Genomic DNA, 22,837 nt, shown 5'->3' with positions numbered 1-22,837 from the left:
GTTTTTATATGTGCAATGTAAAACAGGTTACTGTGTTTAGCTAATAGAACATTTTACTCTTAAATGGTTAGAGGGAAAGAGCAGACAGAAGGCTTGGGTCGGGGCCCGCCCTTAAGACCAATTTGTCACTTGCTATACCATTACAGACCCTACCCATGTATTTCTTACACGTACAGACACTTCCTTCATCATGAATGTTATAAACGATGGGCGATAAGGCAAGAAGGTCAACATAACAACAACACATAACAGGATGAGATTTTCTTATCACCCCTCAAATTGGTTGTGTAACCTACCTTTTGTATTTTGCCATAGGCTGAGATTACTTTATTGATTTAAACAGTTACAAAAAAAAACTAACTCGAATTTAAGCTATTGACCAATCAGCGTTAAGGTTTTTGGATCTGAAGGTCTAGTTCACTATGCACTGGGTAGCGGCAGGCAAAACATATTTACATATTGCGTGTCAACAAAAGACGGCGACAGCACTTCAGAGCGACACAGAACAGATCAGATCGACACCACCTTTTAAGGTGTTTAAAAACACTCGTTTGAACTTCAACATGATGCGGTATGTGTAGAATATTTTACATTTAACAATGTTTCTGTTTGACTTCAAGTCTTGGTAACAATTAGGAGATTTAGAATTTCAGTGCAAGGCATATTTGAGACTGTGAACATATAGGCCTTTTGGTTAAGGCAGGGTGACAAGGTAAGAAGATATATGTGAGGGAATGCACAAACACGTACAGTCACCTGCCCATGGTGATCTGTCCGATTCGAATGAAACAACATATCTTGCTGTATAGAAATGATCTCTAGACGCAAATATTTGCCTCCCTGTGACTGGCTTAGGCTAGAATGTTGTCATTTGCAGTTTTAGACAGAAGAAAGCTGCACATATCCTGATCAGAACAACAAGGAAACTGTGTGCCGCGGTGTATTTTTTTCCGCATGAACACAGCCACAGACAGGCACCATATGCATGGCTCAGTATGCCTCGTAGTCTATCTGTCCTTTTCTGTAGAGTTATATCACGTCTAGTTTGTTCGTCGACTTCGTAATATGCAAGCTACGTTTAGTTTTCCGTCCGATAAATCAAATTTTGTCCGTACTAGTTAGCGTTACAGACCGTGGAATGAATTCTCGCTCCTGGTGCGGAACGCACCAAGAATCCTGAAATCCCACACTCAACTGCACAAACAGTACAGGTTCATGAGAGAGAAAACAACAGCTGGGTCATGTTGTACCTAGAAGGTAATATTTTGGGTAGCGTTTCTATGTATTTTTTTGTGAAGAAGACCAGCATAACTCGAGAACGCCAGCCCCTGAATGGATTGTATTGATATTATGTATGTGAGTAGGTTTTGATGAGACCCAGAAACGATTGGACTTTGTACGGTACTGCGGCGGAACTTCCGTGTTTGATATCTCGAGTTCTGGACGCGCTGCGGTCATGCTTTAACTAGTAGAACGCTCTTGGGGCTGAGAGTAAGTGGTGTAAGTGTGGGCTCGCTCCCTATCGGCTTGTTTTGAAACTGCAGGGGCAGGTTTAGTGTCAGACTTTGAAAGGGAATAACTCAGGATGGGGTTGACGGATCGTCATGATTTTGGTATGTTGAGAAGTGATGCTTCATAAAGCTAAATATTATTTAAGACAATTGTAATCTAATTTGCATTTAAAATTGTCTATCTGCCCATTATATAGGACTATTGCATCGTGTGACATGTGTGACATAATTCCACTTGCGGTGAATTACGCACCGTTTGTTTGTAAACCAGTTTGAAACTTACTAATCCCATGCAGAACCTACATCTGCATTTCATATACGTACAGACACTTCCTTCATCATGAATTTTATGCTGTATAAACAATGGCCGATAAGAACACTAAGAAGGCCAACATATCAAAGAACACATAACAAGAAGTGTCTTAACCCAACTTTTGCCAGGCCTTGTCAGTCACATTGTATTCTGCTATAGACTGAAATTACTTGATTTAATTAAAAAGTACATGGGGAGTTTAATAGAATACTGAATTTTTTTTGATGCACTAGTTAGTACTTTGAAATAGTATGATTTTTTTTATTTATAAAGTTGATAACTAACGGAAATAACACTCTCTCAAGTTGGGGTTTTAAGACTTCTTTAATCACATCAATGCACATCTGCTGACCAATATGCCACTGTACCTGTCGATAAGGGATGTAACGAAGGCGGCTGAGACGCCAATATTCGACCGGTTTCGACTTTATTCGTCTTTCTCAAGAATGACAGAGATCGGACCACTCCTCCTTTTGTACCTTTTCTGTACCTCCCTAGTACAGGGCGCTCTAACTCGAGTTTAAGCTATTGACCAATCCACGTGAAGGGTTTTATTTTGTCCTAGTTATAGGCTAGGTTGCCTTGATGATCTAAAGGTCTAGTTCACTATGCATTGTTATGCCATTCTCGTCACGTGAGACACATTGGGGCTCATTTACATGTTGCGTGTCAACAAAAGACGGCGACAGCACTGGGTGACACAGAACAGATCAGATCGCCTCCACCTTAAACACTCGTTTGAACTTCAACATGAAGCGGTATGTAGAACACCTTACATTTAACAATGTGTTAGACTTCAAGTCTTGGTAACAGTTGTAGGATTTCATAAGTTTCAATGCACGGTATATTTGAGTCTGTCGACTTTCAGGCCTTTTGGTTAAGGCAGGGAGACAAGGTAAGAAGATATATGTGAGGGACACGTACACACCTGTCCTTGGTGATCTGTCCGATTCGAACCTAGCATATCGGATTGCATAGAAATGATATCTAGACTCAAGTATTTGCCTCCCTATCACAGGATGACTGGCTTAGGCTAGAATGTTGTCATTTGCAGTTTTATACAGAAGGAAGCTGCACATATCCTGATCAGAACAACAAGGAAACTGTGTGCCGCGGGGTATTTTTTTTCCGCATGAACACAGACACAGACAGGCACCATATGCATGGCTCAGTATGCCTCGTAGTCTATCTGTCCTTTTCTGTAGAGTTATATCACGTCTAGTTTGTACGTCGACTTCGTAATATGCAAGCTACGTTTAGTTTTCCGTCCCATAAATCAAATTTTGTCCGTACTAGTTAACGTTACAAACCGTGGAATGAATCATCGCTACTGGTGTGGAACGCACCAAGAATCCTGAAATCCAACACTCAACTGCACACATCGCACAACACAGGTTCATGAGAGAGAAAACAATGCCTGGGGCGTTTTACACTGTAATTACCTTTGCCGAGAAGGTTATATTTTGGGTAACCTTTGTATGTACTCGTATGTCTGTGTGTGGAATAAGACCAGCACAAAATGCCTGGATGGATATTCGATATGTGGGTAGGTCTTGATGAGGTCTTGGACCCCCAAGCGGCTTGTTACGGTACTGCAGAGGAACTTCCGTGATTTATATCTCTTGTTCTGGACATATTGGTAGTGGTTATTATTTTCGAGTGGTAGACAGCTCTTGAGAGTAAGTGGTATAGGTTTGGCCCTTCCCAGTGCCTCGTTTTAGAACCACAGGAGACAGTAACGTGTCAGACTTTGAAAAGAAATAACTCATCATGATTTTTGGTATATATATATAGCTTAAGACAGACATGCTTCATACAGTCAAATATTGATCAGGCAAATCGGAATCTGATTTGCACTTGAAAGTATGTAAATCCGCTCTGTTTCATTACAGGGCTATTACATCATTTGATATTTGACTGAGAAAAAGAAGAATATTCATTATCTATTATTCAAGTATTATGCGAATAAACACCTTATTTGCATGATTAATGAGAAAATTTTATATAATCCCATTGTGGTGAATGACAGGAATTTCTTACTTGTGGTATTTGGACACTAGTAGCTTCAACTTTCACAGTATCGTTATCCCTGTCATAATGATCTTGAAAATGAATTGATAATATCATACTTTCATGAAGCAGACATTATGTTCCAGAAGATGTTGTTTATACTATTGTTATTCATGAATTCGAATAGGCCCTTTGAATAGTTAGAATACACTTAGAATCCACTTCGAATCCCATTCGATATTTCTCCACTTCGAATGCACCTCGACAGTTTTTAACATGTCAAAAATTTCAGGCCAGCCAAAAGAACGGCCACAAATAGTTGGAATGCAGTAAGAATTTCTGGAACACACTACGAATTACCAGGAATAGAAAAGGATTTTCATTCCGACGGCATTCCGGCACATTCTTGCTCTCGAGATCTCGTCATAATACCCCCCTCACATTAGGCGCGATTCGATCGGAAGACTAGTTTACGAGCTCTAAATGACATTTTCGTAAGACGTCCGGTGTTCTCACGATCATCTAGCGATTTTTAGGATCGCCTGCAATATTTAGGAGTCTTACGACGGTCGCGTTGCAGCGAAACATGTTCTTAACATAAGCGACAAGTCACAGGAGATCTCCGATATCGCAGAGCTCGTTACCGAGTCGCATATCGTGCGTGCAAATCGTGCGTACCTCGCAAGAGTATCGGTCAATAGTCTTGCGTCAATCTAACGATTGAAGACCGATAGGCGAGCACAGACATAGTTATTAATCATCGAGCGCAAATCGGATGGCGCACGCCCGTTAGTCGGGCGACGTTCGGGCGACGTTCACCCGACTTCCGATTGTTTACAAATATTGAATTTTCAGAATTTGAGGGTAATTCTAACATTGTGGCCCCTGTGGCAGTATGTAGGCTGGCTTTGTGACACACATTCCTTTCTTGTGTCAGTTCTATTATGCCCGCGCATTTCATTCATTGGTTAAAAAGATTCCGACAACAAAATGAGCAACATTTATCGATCTCTTGCCTTTTTTGAGGAACGTTTTGTGTTCCCTTGTCCGCGTGCAAGAGGTCATGGGAGGTTCATTATCATAGATTTGTTCACCGTCGATCCCACGAGGCTCGCTTATATGTGAGGGGGACAGATTTTGGGCGAAAAATACGCAAGACCATCTTAAGAACTTAAAATCGGCCAACCTTCCTGCGATCGCGAAGTACGTCCAAAGATCGTATATAATGTGAGGGGGGTATAAAGGGGCTTAAGGTTCTACACATTGTATCCTTTAGAATTGTCACCCAATTAAGTTTTCCTTCTTCTTCTATACCCGCTGCAGTGTGGGAGTGTTGCTGACCTTGGTGCTGATAGCTGCTCTGGTGTGGCAGTCAGAGGCAAAACCCACATCTCCCTGTACGTATACACAAACACTGGGGGTTCATCATACGACATGCTCTGGAGATGCCGTGTTCTTCACAAATATGTTGTTCTTACTGTGGAATACTCGTTAATGTTACACCTGCTGCATCCATCTTATTTTCAAACACCCCGGCTAACCCTACTCAACTTTCTTCAGTGTAATTGAATGTTCAGTGAAATTTATGCAGAAATAGTGGAAACTAGAAAGGCTGACATTTGCTTAAGAGCAAATACAGCATATTTCAGCCATCTCTCTCCCCTTGCAACAATAGACTATTCCAAAATCACCAATGTGCAAAAAAATGGAAAACTTTTTTTTAAAAGTCACTTCTACTAATGACACTTTAGCCCAAAAATGAATCTTACAAAATTCCCAGGGCAAGAATGCACCCAGTGCACCCCATGTGAATTTGCACAATAGACCAGTCCAGAGATACTCCCACTGAAAACATGGCCTTTTGATTAAGCAACCCAGTCCAAAGTTGAACTAAGCAAAAAAGTCATGAGAAGGTACAATAGACCAGTCCAAAAACACTTCCGCTATACATGGAATATTGAATCATCACCCGTCTAAAACTAAATTTGAAAATATCCCCCTCCGTGAAGAATGGGCACTTCTTGCGATGTCCCTATGCTAAAATTGGACTTAGACATAATCACCAAAGTCCCAAAAATGGATTTAAAAAATCCTCCCCCCATGTAAGAATGGACTCTTCCAGCACACACTATGCAAAATTGCAAAATAGACCAGCAAGAAAATAATCACAATGAAACACTGACATAGTCACCAAAGTCCAAAAACGAATTTTAAAAACATGCCCCCTGCGTACAAGAATGGACTCTTCCAGTACACCCCATGTAAAATTGCAAAAATAGACCAGTTGAAAAATACTTCTACTGAGAGACTTTATATAATCAACAGTCCAAAGATGGATTTTTTAAAAAATGTACCCCCTCAACACCAGAATGGACTCTTCTAGATAACATCAATGATTGGCTGCCGAATCCTCTTCGGGATGTTGACTCAGGCTACGTGATTGGTTGCCTCTTTAATCAAGTTACTAGTATATAGACATGTGCACATGCTGTATTTAGGTGGGAGGTCATTGACCCCTCTGGCCAGTGGAAAATTACCAAACAAATCCCCAAATATGTCATTTTGAGGTGGTTTTTGCCAGAAATTATACATGGGTCATTTGAATAAATATCAAGTGTACCTATTTACCAACATTTATGTCATTTGGTTGTAAAACCAGGGAACAGGAGCCAAAAGCGTACGTTTTTGGTCAAAGAATGGCCAAAAAAATCCTAAATTTAAGCATTTTGTTGTACCGTATGCCAAAAGTGTTATTGAGTTTATGTGGGCATATGTAGATCGCACTCCTATACCAAATTTCATGTCATTTGGTTGTAAAATAAGGGTATAGGAGCCAAAAATGTCTTTTTTGTGGCAAAAAAATTGCAAAATTAAGCATTTTGTTGAACCGTATGCGAAAACTGTTATAAGATTTTTGTGGGCATATGATCAAGGCACCTCTGTACCAAATTTGTGGTCATTCGGCTGTAATACCAGGGTACAGGGGGCCAAAATGTACATAAAAATAGCAAAAAAACATGAATAAAATCATTTTAACCCTATTCAGACCGGGGGGGGGGGCTTTTGAGGCCTGCGGCAACTTCGATGTCCTATAACGCCAGAACGGCTTACGCTAGAGCCACCAAATTTGGTGAGTTTTCCTAAAATATTGTTGGCAAAAAAATTACGAAGTTTGAAAAATTTTCCATTTCTTCGTGTTGCCATGGCAACCGTTTGTTGACAGGCTGTTTTGCCAAAATCACTATTTTTGGTTCTAACAATGTATTTTTCATATTTATTTGTTATATTACTGCTATTTTGTAACATAAATAAAATCTTATATTATTAAGCATATCTTTCATAATTATATATGCATAAATTATGCTAATTTGATGACGTCATCAGCCCAAAATCCAAGATGGCGGACCGTATGGCAAGATCAAGAATAACAAGCTAATTATCCCTCAGAATTTGTAACTACCTGGTATTTTTTCATCAAAAACCATCTAAATGAATTAAATTAGTCTATTTCCATTGCCCTTTGTGATTATTTGTTGCAAAAAAAGGATTAAAAAAAATTCAAGGTGGTGGATATAATATGGCGGAGCCCAACTCGCATCTTAGATGTGCATGACGTCATTTTGTGACGTCATTTTGACGTTATCGATGTTGCTATTGGCAACACAAGTCGTAATAAATATTATCATTCTGTTATCTGCACTTGTTGTTACATTTTTTTAGCATAACTTGAAGTTTTCTGAGAAAAACCCTTTTTTCATGGGTCCAGCCAATATAATCAAATTGATGACGTCATAATTACGTCATCTTACGTCAACGTAACGTCAAACGTCAAATACTTGTCAGATATTATGTCGATATTATGTCCTGAAAATTTGGTGGCCCTACGGCACGTCGTTTTAGAGTTATAGGACTTAGAAATGGAGGGCCTCAAAAGCCCCCCCCCCCGGTCCAGGGATGACCAAAAAAGCCCGGTCTGAATAGGGTTAAACGCAGGTATGAAAAAAATTGAAAAAAGAAACGCCTAAGGGTATTGATTCACTCTACTTTTGTGCCAAATTTCAAGTCAATCGGTCCAGGAACGACGGAGTTGATTCGATTTGAAGATTTGACAGGAGAAAGAAGAAAGAAACATTACGAATACAATATATTTCACCATACCTATGGTATGGCTGAAATATAAATATGATATTGCAAAGTTGATATTCCAAACTTTTTTGTGATGAGTTTATATGTATTTGTATTCTTGTCTTGTGTGGTTAATATCTATTGTTGTCCAGTGTTGCCCTTTCACAGACTATTACAATCTGTACCATCTGTGTCCACCCCTATTCTGTAGCGTCGTGCTCCCGCCCTCCATATGGAATGGGCGTCAAGACGACAAACTGTGAAAACAGAATCCCGTACCGGGAGGGGGAGACCTGCAGATTCAAGTGTCAGAACGGCTACAGACGGACTTCGGGTGATACCAGCAGGACTTGTACCGACAAATCCTGGTCGGGAAACATGCTGATTTGCGAGCAGTGTAAGCTCTACCATGCTTTTGATTATATAGAATGTCGTGACAGCTATATCCTTGTACAACTTGGGAAAACATACAAGACCGCCTATATATTGCATCACATTAAATGTATAGACATGGATCAGCAATCCTACTGTAACTTGGCCAACAGCCATGAGTATTGATTGTAATCAGTGTTTATCGCCATGTTTCAGTGATTCATTCTTTAATTCATCGCATGATAGCACAATGGACAGCTCTGGTGAGGAAAGTGTGGATGTTTGTCCCAGCAGTTGTCACATGGTACCTCCCACTAAGGGATTGACTATGGGGCATCTAAATATTTGTAGCCTATACAATAAGTAAGACCAGCTGAGGGTATTTATAACTTCAAACAACATTGATGTGCTGACACTTAGTGAGACTCACCTACATGTAGATAATACCATCTCTGATGCTGAGTTACATATAGCAGGGTACTACTTGTACAGACTTGACCGTAACAGGTCCGGAGGAGGTGTAGAAATCTATGTTTCGGCGACCTTCACACACTCGAGAAGATCTGACCTACAACAACCAGGACTTGAAGCCCTGTTTTGTCAGATTAATTTACCCTGCACCAAACCTTTTATTGCTGGTTCTGTATATAGGCCCCCCTCCGCTTCTGTGGAATTCTCAACACTTTACTTGACAATTCCTTGGAGACCTTGAGCCTGACTTCTCCTAATTCGGAATTATATTTACTGGGAGATTTTAACGTGGATTTAACCCAACCTAGAAAACCTCCCTCTAAAGCCCTGACAAATCTCAATGAAAAGTATCAACTCCGACAGTTGATCAACGAACCAACAAGAGTGCATCAGTACTCTTCCACCCTCATTGATCATATCTATTGTAGTGATTTGCATTATGTCAACACATCAGGAGTGGTACAGTGTACCATCTCTGACCACTACGCTGGGTTTTGTACACGAAAGGCCGCTCGATGGCAATCAGGCGAAAAGTATTTGTCGTCTCGCAAATTTACAAAGTTTGATGAACAAAACTATTTGGCCGACCTCAGTGAGATTGATTGGAGTCCAGTGTACCATGCTGATAGTGTGGAAGAAGCTTGGACGTTCTTTAAATTTAAATCATCATTTACGACAGTTTCTGACCTACATGCTCCCTTTATAACTAAAAGAACAAGGGATAAACAACCTGAATGGCTCTCACCTAATATCAGGAAACAGATGCTAGTCAGAAATGATTTGAAAGCCAAGGCACGCAAAACGTACAGGATCTGATGCAGGTTGGGAGTGCTACAGGGCTAAACGAAATATCATGGTAAATAAAATGGTAAAGCAAGCAAAAGCCAAATACTGACAGATTAAGCTGGAGGAAAATATTTCGGACCGTCCAAGAAACTCTGGGGAACTATTGGGGAGATCTTGCCTCGCAAGAGCAGTGTAGTCGCTAAGACTCTAACCTGGGGTGGACAATAACTTGTTGACCTGAACAACATTAGTGAAGGGTTTCAATGTGTTTTTTTTTTGCTACAGCTGGGTGTAAACTAGCACAGTGCTTTGGTACATATACACATACACTCTCATGTCCAGATCTCTATAAAGACCTGGAGAGCACTTTTAAGTTCACCCCATTAAGCGACCAGGATGTATTGTGCCACCTAAAAGCCTTGCCAATTAGTAAGGCTCCTGGCTTGGACAACATTCATCCTAGACTTCTCAAAGCTGCAGCCCCTATTATAACTATACCGTTGACCTATATCTACAACCTCTCTCTCAGTACTAGAACTATACCAGCTGAATGGAAGACAGCCAGGGTGACCCCCACTCAGGCAGTTTAAGGCCTGTGACAATTTTGGTCGAACATGAAATTCGAACCACTGCGTGACCGCATGTGACCCCACCGGACCAGGACGTTCAGTATAGAGCGGTCCAATGTCAGTACCTAATGTTACATTGCGAAAACAGGAACGTACGATGCATGGGCCACACTAAATGATTTTCTTGAGACTTAAGGGGTGACGTAAGCATTAGCGCAGGCGCCTAGAGCCCACGGTGAGAGATAAAATAAAAACAAGGCTTTAAACCATTGAAAAGCCTTTCTTGGTGGGATTTTATGTGGAATCTGGGCATTTTGGGAGTGGCTGCAGTAGGAAAGACCCTACACTGGTAGAATTAGTTGTAAAAAATGACCTTTCTCCATCGGGGGGGTTTCCGCACCCCCCTGAAATAGTGTTATCGTCGCCAGAATGCTGTTTTCAGCCAAGTGGGCCAATCCAAGGGCTCTAATCAGGGGGGTGTATCAAATGATTAGCCGTATAGAAATTCTTGCCAAGGAATTTGCCGAGACTGGACATAGTAGGCTATCATTTGAAGGTAAGTTTGTATGGCTTGAACTTTTTATTCTTGAGATAATTGCATATTTGTTTCCTCAACTCTCCCATTGGAACGCATGTATTAGTGGGTGAAATTCTAATGGCATCGTCTCCCCTGTATTCTAGGGGTGACGTAAGCATTAGCGCAGGCGCCTAGAGCCCACGGTGAGAGATAAAATAAAAACAAGGCTTTAAACCATTGAAAAGCCTTTCTTGGTGGGATTTTATATGAAATCTGGGCATTTTGGGAGTGGCTGCAGTAGGAAAGACCCTACACTGGTAGAATTAGTTGTAAAAAATGACCTTTCTCCATCGGGGGGGTTTCCGCACCCCCCTGAAATAGTGGTATCGTCGCCAGAATGCTGTTTTCAGCCAAATGGGCCAATCCAAGTGCTCTAATCAGGGGGGTGTATCAAATGATTAGCCGTATAGAAATTCTTGCCAAGGAATTTGCCGAGACTGGACATAGTAGGCTATCATTTAAAGGTAAGTTTGTATGGCTTGAACTTTTTATTCTTGAGATAATTGCATATTTGTTTCCTCAACTCTCCCATTGGAACGCATGTATTAGTGGGTGAAATTCTAATGGCATCGTCTCCCCTTAACGTTATTAATGTTGAATATTAAAGATATTGACCTAGTATTTATGAAATATTGACATAAACAGATGCGGTTAATAAAAAGGGATCCCCGCAAGAGCCGCTTATGGTAACGTCCGAACATTCGATCACGCGTTCGGATTCCCCGGGGTATGGAGTGGCGGGAAAACAGCAGGGCGTTCATACGTCAAGGAAACAGCAAAATGATGCTAAAAATCGATTTTTCAAGCCCAAAATGATTGTATGGCAGTTGACTTATGCCTTATAAGGCTAACTGCTTGCGAATTTCGCATTGATACAACAGCGATTTAACAGATACAGACATAAAACATTCATATTTTACCATCGGTTAACATTGCATACAGTGAAACTTACTTTGGCGCAGTTCTTGTAGGGTAAGTAGTAGGGCTGGGTCATGATCGGTACAGCGTACCGGTACAAAACCGGTTTTTCTTATTGGACCGGTCCAGAAAAACCGGACCTGAAAAAATTAGGTGGACTGGATGTTGGACCGATTAGAAAATTAACAGATTATTTCATCAGGCATTCACACGTTTTGGCACTTGTAGGTGGAAGAAAATAACAAGAGTAAAGTAGAGGAGAGTTTATAGTAATTTCTACCAAGTTTTACAGCCAATCGTACAGGTGAAGTTAGCGTTGTAGGATTTTAAAACGCCAGTATGAGTCTAATACTCCACCAAACAGATTTCTTTTTAGTGAAATGGACCATTGATATGAGTCATACTGAATCAGGTCCAGGTTCAGGTCCGGACCTGGACCTGATCCTGGACCTGAACCGGACCTGGACCTGAATTTTCTGTACCGGTACCCAGCCCTAGTAAGTAGTGTTTCGTCGGCTGCTGCCCACATCAGGATACCGGTTGTATGACGAGTTTTGAGCAGATTTACGTTCATTAAGCCTTAATAATAGACCTTCGGAAATCAAGCGGGCCTTGTTGTAATATCTTTGATTTCGGTGGCTGTCTTGATATTGGTACAAAAAATACCCCAAAATTATCAAAAAAGTATGTTTTTGCCCCAAAATGAAGCCTTACCAATGTATAGCGGCAAAAGGCCCGGGCACATTAGATATCACAGAGATATAATCTGTTACTAGTACTCCAGAAAATATGACTCTGTTAGACCGTCATTTCATAGTGGGCACAGACCCATTTTAGTAGCATCACTATTTTTTACCTACAAATGATTTTTTAAACCCAAAATATTCAGAATCCAGAATTTTCTTGTCATCTAATTTTGAATATGGGTGAATTACGTCAACTGGCCAAATTTTGTTGAAAACTGATAGTTACATCGAAAGTTACGGCCATATAACTGCTAGACTGGAGAATCTGCGGGTGTCACAGGCCTTAAACTGCTTGAGCATTCACAAAGGTGGTGGTCAGGCTGACCCTAACAACTTTAGACCAATCTCTGTACTACCGATTCTGATGATAAACTGACGGCTAAAAAACTGCACGCATCTCCGCCGGACGGGGACAGTGCGCTGTCACGCACCGTGTGCATTGACCCGGCAATTCTCTAACCGTTTCGGGGTCAAAGTGCTTTTTAAAAACACAGAAGGGAAAACTTACCAGTTCGACGTTCTTTCGGTTGTCCGGCGTGTGTTGGTAAACAAGCATGTCTATGCAAATGACCAGATGGTGGCCGGGCGGAGCGTGTCGCCCGAGTTGTAAAATGCTTGCAGCCGACATGCGAATTGCCTGTCACGGAGTTGTGAATTATTCCTAACGTATGTGTTAATAGGGCAGATGAATGGCTAATCGTTTTCTGATATGACTTTGTAGCACCGTTTCCATGCAGGCTCTAAAATGGCCGGCTGTCAGAAAAGGCCAGCAATCAGCGACCCGGTACAAAAAGAAATGGCCAGCAAAAGTGCCAAAAAAGGCCATAGATAGCCTGCTATGGAGGCTAGATTTTTCAATCGTTTACTGATTTCTCTGAGGAATTTTCACTTATGTTGAGCTAGTTACATACTTTATTACTCCTATGTTCGATTACTTACGTTTTATGTTGTATGATTATTGTTTATGTTGATTGTCACAGGGCTCCCTTGGAAATCAGTCAGCTAGACTGAAGAGACCACTCTATAAGATCAATAAATAAATAGATAAAAGAGCACCTACATATTAGCACTATATTGCTAGATATTAGCAGTATAGTACACGTTTATCCATGAATCGTATGCATATGATATCTTGTCTTCCAGACGGATGTGAGCGGCCAGGTAACCTTGGTGGCTTTTATAGCAGAGTAGGGCGGACTGGATGTGAGCCGCTAAAGCCCTTATACGATAACGGAGAGACCTGTACCTTCGCGTGCAAGGATGGATACGTTGCAGAGGCCGGAGACCCCAGCATAACCTGTAAGAACGGTGGCTGGTCGGGGACACCGTTGACCTGCACCCCTGAGCTCCGTAAGATCTTTACATCATTGTTTAGGCTACAGCAAGTAAACTTTATAGATGACATGATCGCAATTAATTAATCTTAATCAACTTTAATTCATTAATTTTAGTCTGATTTTGAAAAAATCCCCCTCCTGAGGTCAACATGAAGAGAAAGTACCAACGTTGACAATTAAGTTGTGTTATGGCCTAGAATTGTAATAATAATAACGATAATAATGAGATGATGATAATAATTTATTTTGACAGCGCCACATGCAAAGTATATACAGAAAGTAAAGGTACTTTTCATGCCATACGTTGTTACGGGTACAGTATAGGAAGGTGGAGCCGATCACTTCCACCGCCTTTTGCCTCCCCAACCGAAGTTACGTACCCATTTTTACACCTGGGTTAGGATGTGAGGAAGGACGTGCAAAGTGTCTTTCCCGTTTCCTTGTGTGCAAATCTCCCGGAGTTGTCTCCCGGTGAGTTATATGCAGTGCTCAGGTCAGTAGTCATATAAAAATCAGTGAAGATACTTGAAGCAAATGTAACCATATATATTTGGTATCTGTTAAAAATTTTGGGCACCTTGTTGTGCAAATTGGTCATCATTCAAAGTGAGGCAATGGTGCGGTTGTCACACCACCGGCATTTCTTGGCATTCTGAGTCACTTCAATTTGTGAAAACAGATGGCTCTTGAATCTGACAAGTTACAGAGTCTACAAAAACGTGCAGTGAGAATCATACTTGGTTTGTCGTGTAGGTCGCATGCCAACAACGAACACCTGTCTGCTCTTGGCTGGGAAGACCTTGTCTCACGTCGCAAATGACACCTTCTACAAACTGTACATATGCCAATGTATAACATGTTACCTGTGTACCTAAACGTATTTAGCAGAACATCAGAATCTCATAGTTATACTACCAGACACAGTTTGAACCAGTCTTTGAGAATTCCGAAAGTTAAGCTAGAATCTGGGAAAAGAACATTTGCATATAGAGGTGCAGAAAGCTGGAATGTACTCCCACTAACTGTAAAAACTGCACCATTAACACAAACATTCAAAACATTGTGCAAGAACATTGTGCGACTTCTGTCCTCCATCCCAAGTTAACGACGTGGAAAGGAAATGGACATAAGTGTTTTTGTTTTTGTTGTATTTTGTAAATATTGTAAAGTATGTATGAGCTATTTGTACATGTATCCAGGGCCTCCATGAAAATCAGTGTCAGTCACTGATGGGAGCTTACCCTGGTAAAAGAACACATGAATAAAATAGATAAATAGTCCGACTTTGGCAGAGTGTACTCCTATTTAACCCGAAAACGCGTGTAAAAACTCAGCTAATACTAGTATTTTGCCGTTTGTTCATCGTACTTGCATTGAGAATAATCAACTAAGCGGCCGCGGGTAAATCACTGGACTGTGGCGCGTTGCTGTCGTGGCTGCGTTCTATAGTGGATTGTGTTACCCTTGAACTTGTAAAGGGAATGTCACGCAAAGCGTACATGTATGGCAGTAAAGACAACAAAACACACAAAGCGTAAAAAGATTTACTTTTTGTCGGTGAAATTCGAATAAAATCAATCGGCTCCAAATGACGACGACAACGTACCACAGCTTTAATGAGATACCCCTTTACTGAGACGATTCTCTTATCTAGTACGAGAATGTTGTCATATGGAACGTAGTCCTGACGTCATCTAGTATATACATGCACTTCTACAATAGTCTTGACGTCATCTGTTATGTACATGCACTACTGCAATAGTCTTGACGTCATCTGTTATGTATGATGCACTACTGCAATAGTCTTGACGTCATCTGTTATGTACATGCACTACTGCAATAGTCTTGACGTCATCTGTTATGTACATGCACTACTGCAATAGTCTTGACGTCATCTGTTATGTACATGCACTACTGCAATAGTCTTGACGTCATCTGTTATGTACATGCACTACTGCAATAGTCTTGACGTCATCTGTTATGTACATGCACTACTGCAATAGTCTTGACGTCATCTGTTATGTACATGCACTACTGCAATAGTCTTGACGTCATCTGTTATGTACATGCACTACCGCAATAGTCTTGACGTCATCTGTTATGTACATGCACTACTGCAATAGTCTTGACGTCATCTGTTATGTATGATGCACTACTGCAATAGTCTTGACGTCATCTGTTATGTACATGCACTACTGCAATAGTCTTGACGTCATCTGTTATGTACATGCACTACTGCAATAGTCTTGACGTCATCTGTTATGTACATGCACTACTGCAATAGTCATGGTGTCATCTGTTATGTACATGCACTACTGCAATAGTCATGGTGTCATCTGTTATGTACATGCACTACTGCAATAGTCTTGACGTCATCTGTTATGTACATGCACTACTGCAATAGTCTTGACGTCATCTGTTATGTACATGCACTACTGCAATAGTCTTGACGTCATCTGTTATGTACATGCACTACTGCAATAGTCATGGTGTCATCTGTTATGTACATGCACTACTGCAATAGTCTTGACGTCATTTGGACCAGGTACATTCTGGTTCATTACGTGATCTGGTATATTGGTACATAGTACGTCTTGACATACCGACAGGATCTTCTTTCTATAACGATATACAAATTGATCAAAAGATTCGCCAAAAATAGTTACTCAAGCAACTGGATATGGCTTTGGAAACGGTCAGACGTTTCAACTGGAATCCACCAGTTTCCAAAACCATATCCAGTTGCTTGAGTAACTATTTTTGGCGTATCTTATTACCTGGATGTCTAACCTACATCGACGTGATCAAAAGATTGTGCCATTATAAGCTTACTGGCAAACTATTTGCAATACAATGTACGTTTATGATGATGATGATGAAAACCTTTATTGTACATTCATGCCTCGATTGGCTAGGTAGAGGTCACTGATAACACGTTTATGTAATACAACTGTTCTTTCCAAATGTTTTTCCGTCTTAGGTTGTAAAGACCCTCCTTCTTCTTCTACCGCCTATATCCGGGGTTGCCAGTCGCCGTATGAAGAAGGGGAGACATGCACGTTTGAGTGCAGGCCTGGGTTTGAGAGGTATTACGGGAACGTTAACGCCAACATCACCTGTACTCGCGGGTATTGGATAGGAGAGTCACTGATCTGCCTCTAATAATTGGTCGACTCCAGGTGAGTTACTAGTATATGAAATGCTCAGGTCATGTGTTATATGAAAATAAATGAAGACACTTGAAGCAAAGGTGAACATTCGTGCAAATTGGTAATCATTCAAAGTGAGGCAATAGTGCGGTCGTCACGCCCCCGGCGTATCTTGGCATTCTGAGCTACTTCAATGCGGATATGTGTATTAATGATGATGAATGAATGTATGAAGACCTTTATTGCACATTTTTGCCACGTCGGGCCAAGTACAAGTCACAACAAGACATGTTGAAAAGATACAGTTCACAACAAGACATGTTTAAAAAGAGACAGTTTACAGATACAAAAAAGAAACTAGTGCTGGATAAATTCAACTTCTCCTTGCTTTTCTGTTAAAGTGAGGATAAAAGAGCAAATATGTTTTATGATCGATGGTTTGTCTAGTTGCATTAGGAATATGAATTTTTCTACAGAACTTAGGTGTATGAAAAAAGGAAACTGGTTTTGATTAATAAAATAGATGGCTTTTGACTCGGACTTTGGCGGACTGTACGTCCAGTCAACCCAAAAACGCATGTAAAAACCCAGCCAATATGTTGCCGTTCATTGTACTTGCAATGAGAATAATCAAGAACATCACTGGTCTGCGGCACGTTGGCGTCGTCATTGCGTTCTATATTAGATTAATTTTATGTTACTCTTGACTGCCCTTACGACTAGCAGCTACGGGACTTAGTGAGTGAGTGAGTTACCCTTGACTTTGCCATGAATGGGAATACCATGCAAAACGTACAAGTTTGAATTTAAAGACAACAAAACACACAAAGCGTAAAAAGATTTGATTCGGATTGATGAAATGCGTTGAGCGCTTAGTCAAATCACTCAGCTCCAAACGACGACGACAACGTACCGCAGCTTCAGTACTAGTGAGATACCCCTTTACTGAAATGATTCCATTATATAGCATGTAATCTAATATTTTTTGGCTATCGTCTAAGCATTGATTGAATTGATTTGTTTTCAGACTGGCGTTGTCACCTTTGTCGGTCTAGGAATAAAGACCACTACCTGAACAAGTTTCTCAACCTGATCAGATTCTGTGCACAAAACGTCGTGACGTCATCACCTATCGCTTTCTTATATTGTTATTGGGTGTTAGAGTTCAGTTTAGTCGTAATCAACTTAAGCGGTAAATGTGTAACTTACTAAAACCAGTATTCAACTTGTTGTAGTCTAACATCCAGTAGGTACCCAATCTTATCAATCAGGCTGTTGTAGTCGATCAACTTAGCGGTAAATGTGTAACTTTCGTATGTACTAAAACCAGTATTCAACTTGTTGTATTCTAACATCCAGTAGGTACCCAATCTTATCAATCAGGCTGTTGTAGTCGATCAACTTAAGCGGTAAATGTGTGACTTTCGTATGTACTAATAAACCATTATTCAACCTGTTGTAGTCTAGTAGGTACCCAATCTTATCAATCAGGCTGTTGTAATAATGTGTTGGAAGAATAAGCTGAACCGTGAAGCCGCTAATGATCGAGATTATCAATCCATTAACCAATAAATCAATAATGATGTTTATTTTGTAAGGACATGTAACAAGCAACAGCTTCACAGAGCAATGTCTGAATATTGTACTGTTATATATAACAATGATAATCAGAAATTATATTGTTTTTTAATGTTGACAGGAGAAATGCTTGTATTCTCCCCTTTGTTCTGAGTGTGGTTTTAATACATTTAAACCATCTAACTCCTGCATGGAAATTTGCACTGGAAAAAAGTTTTTTTTTGCGTTTATTTCTGAACTTAAATATTATAGACTGACATTCTAGATCGTACGACTGCTAGTCAAGCTGTAAACACGGATCACCTCTGTAGTCAGCCGAATAAATCAAATCAAATCAAATCACTACAGACATACTAATTTTATACGTATATGTTTCAAATTGCATGTAAACTTTACGCCAGCATGCAATTTTACATGTAACCGCATTTCTTGCACACATACGCCATGGGTTCGGGACTTTTAAGTCTAGACCTTAACCCGGACATCTGGAGCTGAATCCGGACCAGGACCAGAATTTAGGCACTGAGCACGACTGTGGCCACATGCTGGCTAATACCAGTTGAAATAAGCAGTGATAACGTAATGTGCCGGCGGCAAACTGTTACAGTGACATACTGTTATAACAGTCTGACACAAGACGTTTTTCGGAATCAGTTCTTACAAAAGACGCGTACGATTTGAGATATCTGAGATTTTATTTTGTGCACAACATTTCTAAGCTATACAGTTGTCATTTTTCACCATCATCTCATTGATTTCTTAGCCTGTAATTCTTTTGTATTGCCGCACACTAGTTGGCTTTGTCATAACACCTCTCTATGACTGAAACACTAGGCATACTGTTACAGGTAAGGAAATGACCAAAGCGAAGGGACACGGGCATGAACCATGAGCTTTCGCTCTTTGTATACGTTTTTTTGCACCATGTATATGTAATGAAAATGAGATTTTTTAAAGACTCGATGTAATCTGTATCTGTTATATTTTATCTGACCCTTACCTCCTTCATCAATGTCCTCATTGAAAAGTGGCATGCAGGCCGATTTGAGCTTCTCATAAATAAACAAAGCTTTAAACAGAGTTCTATTTCCCCATCCTTAAAAACATAGAAAAATATATAGTAGACTGATTCTTCTGCTAATGTTAGATAAAATGCAAGTGAACTATCAAAAATGTAGTATATTATTCGAAAACTCTTTTGTGCTATAACTTATATAGTAACATCGACTATCATAATTCCACCAGGTGTCATTATACCGCCACCTCATAAAAAGTTAGTATAGAGGTCTTCCCAAGATTGTCTTGAACACCGAATGTTAAATATCCTAAATGTAATACAATTCAGATATTTAGGTGTTGAAGACAATCTTGAGAAGGGTGTGAAAACTTGTGTGGGTGTGAAAATATGATCTTTTTTTACAATATCGTTGGCTTGCTTGCACCGTCTGGTGTGAGAAAAAGACATTAACTTTAAGAGAGAGCTTAAGAAATTGAAACGTGGATTTCATTGACAAATACAGTACTAAACTACATGTACTTTTTCCATCAACAGTCATTTTATTGTACATCATGTTTTAAACTCCTGCTTTTCATTATGAAAAAATGAATCAGACACGCATCCTTGTCATAATGTTATGTCACATGGATTAAACAGAGTATGCCACAATTACTGCCAATCCAAATGAATGGAAGAAACCACGTGTACGCGTAATACGTTCCCCATGACCTACGTGTATAATATCACATCATGTTCACTAGCTAGTTAGAAATCACAATGGTATGACATTACTTCTACACAGGCACGAAAGGACATCTCATACTTTGTCAAACATGCTGAAAGAGAAGGCGCATGGTATAGTGGTTAGCAGCCCTGCCTCTGGAACTAGACACCTTGAGTTCGATCCCAGCTGTGTCGCTCACCCGACAAGCATGCTACTGGAAAGGGATGTAGTCTTCCCGAAGACGGGACGTTAAGCTGTGGTCCACTGTTCATTGTGCTTGTAGAAAAGAGCTAGGGGAACCTGTGTATACGACTAGTCGAAGAATAGCTCTTCAGTGAGCTAAACTGATTCAAGATCATTTTCACTTTCTATAGTAAATGTTTTATTGTTGATTCATAATGACTTCGATAAAACATGTACAATGACTCCCTCCCTAAGGCCACACCAATTTAATTTCTTGGTTCACGGATTCGCTCGCTCCTATTTTTTGGAAAAAAAATAAAAATAAAAATTACCACTCAGCAAATTTTCACCATTAATGAAACCATTCACCAACTTTCTGGTGTAGCAAATTGGCCTTTATATTATAAGCTGCTTAAAGTGTGGGTACAGGTGCTGTAACTGTACAATAATATTGTTTTTGTACTTTTTTCAAGCTGAAAACTTTTTTTCTTTATGCTTTGGATTAGCCGTTACCTTTACCCCAACCATTTTACAATTTTTATTGTTATTTCGCCCTCTCGCTTCATAATTTTTATGAAAAAATCCGTGAACCAAGAAATTAAATTGGTGTGGCCTAAGGTGGTGGCAACTGTAAGGCCGGCCGCTACAATGTTAGTCAGGATAGTTACAACCTTTCCAGCAGCATCTTTGTACACCATCACCTTCACGAAGCTAACTTAATCTAATCCACCACAGTTGTAGAAGTTAATTATTTTTGAGCACATAATTGTTGTACAGTACAGTGCTTTACCTGGTCCAATAACCTGAGAAAAAGTTTCATAACACATTCGCCGCCTGAGTTTAACATAAAGCTCCTGAGTAACCAAATTTAATGTAGTCCATAATAAAGAAATGAATAGGTACAGACACACTCCAAATTACAGTTATACATAACCCTTATGTGCAATGCTGCTTTACTGTTAACAATTTTGATGCTGCTGTAGTTGCTATAGTGCAGCATTGATACCGACTGTCGTGGTAATTTCACTGTAATTATGGCTGTCCAACAACGCACACTCTAAGATGTCAACCAAACAAAACATTAAACCAATGAAGTAATGCAGCATTGGTAGTGAACTGATTATATAAGGGTAGTCCAGCTTCAGTGAAGTACCACTACAGCAGTTAACAGACAACTTTTGCAAGGGAAGCAAATGCACAGGCAACCAGCAGAAGCTTCCTTGGTTTTAAGTATTTTGCAAAGAAGGTGCAGCAGCATTTACATTTTTAGCAGCATAATTCAAGAGTTTCAATTACATTGCTATGATATTTAGTTTAAGGCTTTGAACTTTAATAGGATTTGAACTTTCTAAAGAAATCACCAGATTTTGAGCCCACTGGCGGGCTTCCTTGGTACTGCAGCCAAACTTGCAGATTTTGTATCTAATTGAATGAATGGGCATTAACCATCAATACTGCATTTAAGAAGCAGAAGAGAAAGACATGAAAGACATCTTTTAAAGGCTATTAGAAACATGCCACTACCCCTCAGCCAATGGGAGCCCTTCAATTACTGTGATTATATCCACAGAGACTATGACTGGTTTCAACTTCATGGTATACTTTGCCTAACCCACGTGGCATGTCACAGACTTTTGCGGAGGTTTTCACTGGAGATGTTGTTCATTTCGATCCACGTCGAGATCTCGGAAGGAAACTCTAGGCTGTCTGTGGGCTGCCCACACCTGGCCTCCACCACCTTGGCTGGACTCACACGGAGCACGCTCTGCTTACAGTACACTATAGCACAGATGAAGTTATCCTTCAGAGACTCCACTCGCTGCTCCACATAAAAAGCCTTGTCATCCCAGCATAAAATCTGTGGAAAAAATGTGGAAAGTTTTGGTTGAAGGCTTTTCTTGGAAAGAAATTTTGTGAATAAAACTCATGCTGTGTTTGATTTTTTTCCCTTTAGGGGTAACTTTAGTTATTACTATTGGATACTGCTAAGTTGTTTAACTACTACTACTACTACTATTACTACTACTATTACTACTACTACTACTACTACTACTACTACTACTACTACCACTGCTGCTGCTACTACTACTGCTGCTGCTACTAGTACTACTGCTACTACTACTACTACTACTACTACTACTACTGCTACTACTACTACTACTGCTACTACTACTATTACAACTGCTACTACTACTACTGCTGCTACTACTGCTACTACTGCTGCTACTACTACTACTACTTCTGCTACTACTAGTTGCTACTGCTAAGTTACTACTACTACTACTAGTGTAATGCAACATTATTGCACAGAGGGGTCTCCCCTTGGTGGTGGAGTATGACAGCTATTATGCTCAAAAAGGCTAAAATGCAATTGTACATGTGTTTATCATGCATTCACCAAACGGAATAAGTCAAAGCAAATACACTAATGTGTATTTAGCTCTGTTTGATCTTACTCAAAAACATTTACA

At 40.1% G+C, this 22,837-nt stretch overlaps 2 protein-coding genes across 6 annotated transcripts in view; one reads left to right on the top strand and one right to left on the bottom strand.

The window, feature by feature from the left end:
- The first annotated feature begins 444 nt into the window (after positions 1-444).
- Positions 445-19,541, top strand: LOC118418813 (P-selectin-like). Of its 5 annotated transcripts, none has more exons than XR_004831539.1 (7): positions 2,495-2,582; positions 5,158-5,231; positions 8,171-8,356; positions 13,542-13,748; positions 16,716-16,914; positions 17,912-18,134; positions 18,355-19,541. XR_004831539.1 is itself a non-coding variant. In XM_035824865.1 (6 exons), the coding sequence occupies exons 1-5, from the start codon at positions 564-566 to the stop codon at positions 16,895-16,897; spliced, it is 657 nt and encodes a 218-aa protein (XP_035680758.1). In that variant the 5' UTR covers positions 445-563; the 3' UTR covers positions 16,898-16,914; positions 17,912-19,539. The 5 variants fall into 5 exon arrangements, 3 of the variants coding, with proteins under 3 accessions (XP_035680758.1, XP_035680757.1, XP_035680759.1); XR_004831538.1 differs by having other exon boundaries at positions 17,912-18,246; positions 18,355-19,540; XM_035824865.1 differs by lacking the exon at positions 2,495-2,582 and adding an exon at positions 445-571 and having other exon boundaries at positions 17,912-19,539.
- Positions 19,542-21,922: 2,381 nt separating this feature from the next.
- The window catches only part of LOC118419527 (protein THEM6-like), a 4,100-nt gene continuing 3,185 nt past the window's right edge, over positions 21,923-22,837 (bottom strand). The window contains exon 3 of the mRNA XM_035825946.1: positions 21,923-22,224. Within this exon, the coding sequence (XP_035681839.1) occupies positions 21,991-22,224 (234 nt within the window). The 3' untranslated portion in view covers positions 21,923-21,990. The remainder of the gene's footprint in view (positions 22,225-22,837) is intronic.

The sequence above is a fragment of the Branchiostoma floridae genome, chromosome 7 (genome assembly GCF_000003815.2).
Source record: "Branchiostoma floridae strain S238N-H82 chromosome 7, Bfl_VNyyK, whole genome shotgun sequence".
Lineage (NCBI taxonomy): Eukaryota > Metazoa > Chordata > Leptocardii > Amphioxiformes > Branchiostomatidae > Branchiostoma > Branchiostoma floridae.
This window is presented reverse-complemented; position numbering and strand designations above follow the sequence as displayed.

Coding starts and splice junctions, on each gene's coding strand:
- LOC118418813 (XM_035824865.1), top strand. Junction 5,232..8,170: donor GGCAAAACCCACATCTCCCT/GTACGTATACAC, acceptor CCTATTCTGTAG/CGTCGTGCTCCCGCCCTCCA. Junction 13,749..16,715: donor GACCTGCACCCCTGAGCTCC/GTAAGATCTTTA, acceptor TTTCCGTCTTAG/GTTGTAAAGACCCTCCTTCT.